The sequence below is a fragment of the Alexandromys fortis genome, unplaced genomic scaffold (assembly GCF_014885135.2).
Source record: "Alexandromys fortis isolate MF-2015 unplaced genomic scaffold, M_Fortis_MF-2015_v1.1 scaffold_36, whole genome shotgun sequence".
Classification (NCBI taxonomy): Eukaryota; Metazoa; Chordata; class Mammalia; order Rodentia; family Cricetidae; genus Alexandromys; species Alexandromys fortis.
In genome coordinates, this window is record NW_026067915.1 from 457,202 (window position 1) to 462,079 (window position 4,878).

The 4,878-nt window shown below is 53.6% G+C and overlaps 1 protein-coding gene across 1 annotated transcript in view; it reads right to left on the bottom strand.

Annotated features, from left to right (window-relative positions):
• Esyt3 (extended synaptotagmin 3) overlaps positions 1-4,137 on the bottom strand; it is a 47,017-nt gene extending 42,880 nt beyond the window's left edge. Inside the window, exon 1 of the mRNA XM_050139686.1 lies at positions 3,675-4,137. Within this exon, the coding sequence (XP_049995643.1) occupies positions 3,675-4,013 (339 nt within the window). The 5' untranslated portion in view covers positions 4,014-4,137. The remainder of the gene's footprint in view (positions 1-3,674) is intronic.
• Positions 4,138-4,878: the final 741 nt, after the last annotated feature.

Sequence of the window (4,878 nt, forward strand, 5' to 3'; positions counted from 1 at the left end):
GGGAGGGCACAGGAGGGAGGGTGCTACTCCACCCACAGTAAGAATGGTCAGCCCCAAATAAGGCAGCACTCTGGCCCTAGTTGTCTGTCTGGATGCCCAGCAGGGATGCTGATGAGGGACAATCCAGGGATTCTGCTGGTGCCTCCACACATCCATCACTTTGAGTGGGAGGGTCATCTTCCCTGGCTCTCACCCTGGCATCCCCTGCCACATAGAGGGTAAGGGAGAAAGATTAGGGAATTGGTCCTAGTGGGGGGGGGTGTGAAGGCAGAGACAAGCCGATATGGAACTGGTTCATGGCTAAAAGGCATCTCCAAATGAGCATCTCCCACAGGTTCATAATTCTCAGAAGCCCTGAGACAGGTATACCCAGCTGAATGCTTGGAGACCTCCAAGTCTCCACCCTCTCCCTCTTCGGCACCAACTTGCCAGCAGGTTCCCCAAGGGTTAACTGTCCCCAGCAAGAGTGCCAGTCAATTGCTATCAGCTGGCAGTAACAAGCTGGGCCAGACCCAGAGCCACAGACAGACAAACTGCCAATGTTTCCCACAGTTCTTTCCGCTGTCTACCCCGCCTCAGGCTATTTGCCTAGCAACCAGCTCTCATCCCTCACACACCTCAGCAGACCTGGAGCCAGGGGAGGCGTTCACCAGACTTCACTCTCTACCAAAGCAGAGCCAAAATAAATACCTGATAAATAAGGCCCATGAATGGCTCGGTGAATGCCCTGGAAATGGCGAGACTGGGGAAGGCTCACTCCTATGCTATGGTGACTGGATGCTGACCCCATGGAGAGTCTTGAGGACCGAGCAGAAGGCCCAGGTCTGGAGGCCAGGGGGCCAATACTCACTATGGTGCTGAAGCTGGGAGCCCCAGAACCACAGAGCAGGCCCAGCTTGGCAGAATGAGGCTTCCCTGAGGTTCTCTGTGCATCCCCATCCCTCCCCCCTTGCTCTACTCTCTGCAGTCAATCAGTTCCCAAAAGACACATTTTCTCCTGGGACACTTGTTCATTAGTTTAACGTTGGGCAAAGGTCCTCAGAGGCTCAGAAAACTGAGGGTCATAAAGCCAATCGTGATTGGCTCTGAACAAGCACTCTATTTGGGTAGTTTTGTTGAGACAGGGCCTCATGTCTCCTAGGCTGGCCTCGAACTTGCTGTGTAGTTAAAATTCGCCTTAAAGTCCTGATCCTCTCGTCCCTATTTCTGGAGTACTCAGACTCCTACACGTGTGCCTGGCTCTAAACTTGGGGTTTTCAAATATTTAACTCATTACAACCAACACATGGAGACAGCGCTTTGGGGGCTAAGTCAACCGTGTGACGGGCCTTCTGCTGGTTTGCATGTCACCCTCCTCACTGCAGGCAGGGCTCCCTCACTCCTTGGGTTTGTGAGTAGTACATGTTCCTATTCTGAGGCCGAAAAAGAGGAAGTGAGCAGAACAGCCAACCACACGAGCCCCAGTTTTCCCACCTCGTCCTCCATGAGGCTGGTCAAAGGGCGGATTTGTATCAAGCTGTGCACCCTTCCCAGGTGTTCATGGGAAAGAACGCTCTGCTCTCTAGACTTGTTTCCAGGACCCCCGGGCATGGTGGTGATCGCCCAGCTCTCTAAGTCAGAAAACTCCTGGACCCCTAGGCTCCTCCCTCACTCTAGAGGCCTCGTGCAGCAATCAACCTTCTCCAGCATGTTAATCAACCTTCTCCAGCATGTTTATCTCCCCTGCTGTGCTCACTGCGGCCAGGTTCAAATAATTTTCCCAGGTGGGTTCTCTACCCCTACCTATTCCCTCCTTCCTGCTGCAGCATCTCTCAAAGTCTCGCTCCTTCCAGGCCTACAGCCTTCAGAAGCTGACCCTGTCTCCCTCATGCCTCATGACCACACATGTTAGACAGGCCAAGCACACACCCCCCCCTCAGAGTGCCCGGTCCATTCCTCTGGGCTGTGTTCGCAAGCCTCTCTAGGCCTGCAGAGCCCAGCCTGACATCACCGCCTCAATCCTGAAGCTTACCTAGAACCTGGCACCCAAAGTCAGCCAGTCACACCAGCTACGAGAGTCTGGAGAACCCAGGCTGAGGTGGGACCTTTCCTAAGACCATCTAGAAGGCAGGAAGCTGTGGTCTGGGGGCAATATGATATGAGGCCTCTGATCCCCTCACTGGACTCTATGCAGGCTCCTACTTTTGACATGCCCAGACCTCCAGACAATTTCCTATCGTGTGCCAACCTCCGACCTGAGATGGGCATCTATAAGGCACCATCATCTTCCTCTGTATGCTCCATGGCCAACTGAATCAGACCTGTTCCCACGGTTTCTACCCTGTGTGTACCCTTACCAGCAAGCATTTGGGCCCCTTGCCCCAAAGACACTTACTCATCTGTACAAAGCTTTGGTGCTAAGCCACATATTAGTGTTGGAGGGTAAACTGAACCTCCTCTCCCAAAACTTGATGTTCTGTCCCCCAGGACCTCAGAATGTGACTGCATTTAGAGAAAGTCTTGACAGATCTAATTAAATTAAAATAAGGTCATTAAGAATGTATCTGATGCAGTGCCTGGGAGGCTACAAGAGGACATTGGATTCTCCGGAACTGGAGTTACAGACAATTGGTGGCTGCCATTAGGGTGCTGGGAATTGAACCTGGTTCTCCTGGACCAACAACCACCAAGGCAAAAAAAAAAAAAAAAAAAAAAGAATGTATCTGAATGCCATGATTGCTGTCCTTGTATGAAAAAAAAAAAAAAAAAAAAACACTTGGACACAGGTACTTGGAGAGAGGAGCAAGTGAAGGCAGAAGCCACCCATAGGCAGAGGAGAAGAGAGCGGCCACAGAAGAAATGGACCCTGCAGATATGGCTTCATCTTGAACTCGTCACCTACAGACTATGAGACACTAAATTGCTGTTGTTTAAGCCACCACATCTGTGGTACTTTGCCGCGCTGACTTTAACAAACTACATACAGCAAGGCGTAATTTCCTAACGAGTGGCAGCAGGCCATTCTTCTCAAACCCCCACTGTAGAGGTTACTACCATCCCAGGCAGGTGGAGGCGCTTAGATTTAGCACTAAAAGGGGCAGATGTGTCATGTAACAACCCTTGGAAATGGACTCCTTTGGGTTTCCAATCCTAAGGATCCACGGGCCCCACCCGAGGAGTGAAGCTGCAGGCACGGAACTTGTTTTTAAGTGAGCCAGGTGGTTCTCAGGACTAGATGCATTTGAGAAACCATAGCCAGGCCAGCCGCCACCCGGAGGCGGGTTTATCCCTGGACTGCGAGTGTGCATAAGGCCTCCGCATCCCCAGGGCATAGGGAAGAAGAGGCCAGTGGTCCAGAGCAGCGTCCGGGACAGGCACCTCTAGCCCGGCCGGGCACTCCTACCAGTCCTCGGTTGAAGGCAACCAGAACTTGCTGCTCCTATCGCTGCTGTGTGCGTCCATCTATGTGCCACGCCCTGCGCGAGATCTTTAAATCAACAAGCGAGTGGAAGAAGCGCCTTCTGTTTCCAGTAACTTTACGGAGTTCTGGACGCCCTGTTTTTCACTCCTGGGTGGGCCCCCGACTCACCCGCCCCCGACTCTTCTCTGAGACCACCAAATCCTCACATGAAGCCCCGGCTGTGCGCCCCATCTCCCCCTCCGAAGCCCACAACCCTCCACCCGACCCAGCTCACCCAGGCCGGCAGGTGCTGGCCCCGCAGCTCGCGGCTGATGAACTCGCGCTCGTGCTCTTGGTATTCGAAGGCGGCCTCCAGGCGCCCCAGCTTCCCGCGGCGGTTCCGGCGCCACCACATCCAGATGAAGGCGCCAAGGAGCAGCCAGGTGACGCTGAGCCCCAGGTAGCCTGCCAGGTAGACGGGTGCCAGGTAGAAGAGCACGCGTGCCACCAAGCCGTAAAGCTCCGGAAGCAGCTGACCCGACAGGCGCAGCTCCGGGTTCCGTGCGCGCTGACTTCTCTGCGGGTCGTCGGGGCTGCGGGGTGCGCTAGGGGCGCACGGCTCCTCCGCCTGCATCTCTCTGTCGCCCTCTTGCCTTCTCCTGAAGCTTCACCCCAGCTCAGGTTGGAGCACCCCTATGCTTGGGCACATCTGTCCTCAAAGCAGGTCTCCGCTGCGCTCCGCTCCTGCTCCACCAGCCTCTCCGCGCCCGGAGCTCAGGTTCTCCCCACCCCTGGGCTGCGGGAGTCTGGGATTAAGGCCAACTGGGTGGAGCTGTGGCAACCAGGGAAATCCGGAAGTCTCCGCCACCGGGGCGGGCCCAGGTGAAAGGGGGCGTGGTCAGTCTGATGTGGCCTAAAGGACACCCTGGGATCTCAAAGTTTGCCACAGATGTTATCTGTAGGGGTGCAGCTGCCATTTGGGATGGGCCAAGCGCTGCCTTATGAATGGGCCTAACTGGCTCCCCATGGATAAACATCACCTAAAACCTGTTCCTTAAACACAGTATTGCCTGGACTTTTGGCTGAGTATTCCAGGCTCTTCACAAACCAGGTCATCACCAGGGTGGACCTAACTCAGAATCTGGGATCTCCAGCTGGTCTTTAGAGTCTGCTATGCTGTGCGCTCTCTCTCTTTCTCTCTCTCTCTCTCTCTCTCTCTCTCTCTCTCTCTCTCCCCCCCCCCTCTCTTTTTAGGTCTCTATATGTACTTGCTTTTTATATATAAATTTNTGCTTTTTATATATAAATTTTTTATTGATATTTATTGAGTGCTACATTTTTCTCTGCTCCCCTCCCTGCCTCTCCCTCCACCTTCAATCCTCCCCCAAAGTCCCCATGCTCCCAATTTACTCAGGAGATCTTGTCTTTTTATACTTTCCACTTCCCATGTAGATTAGATCTATGTAAGTCTCTCTTAGGGTCCTCATTGTTGTCTAAAT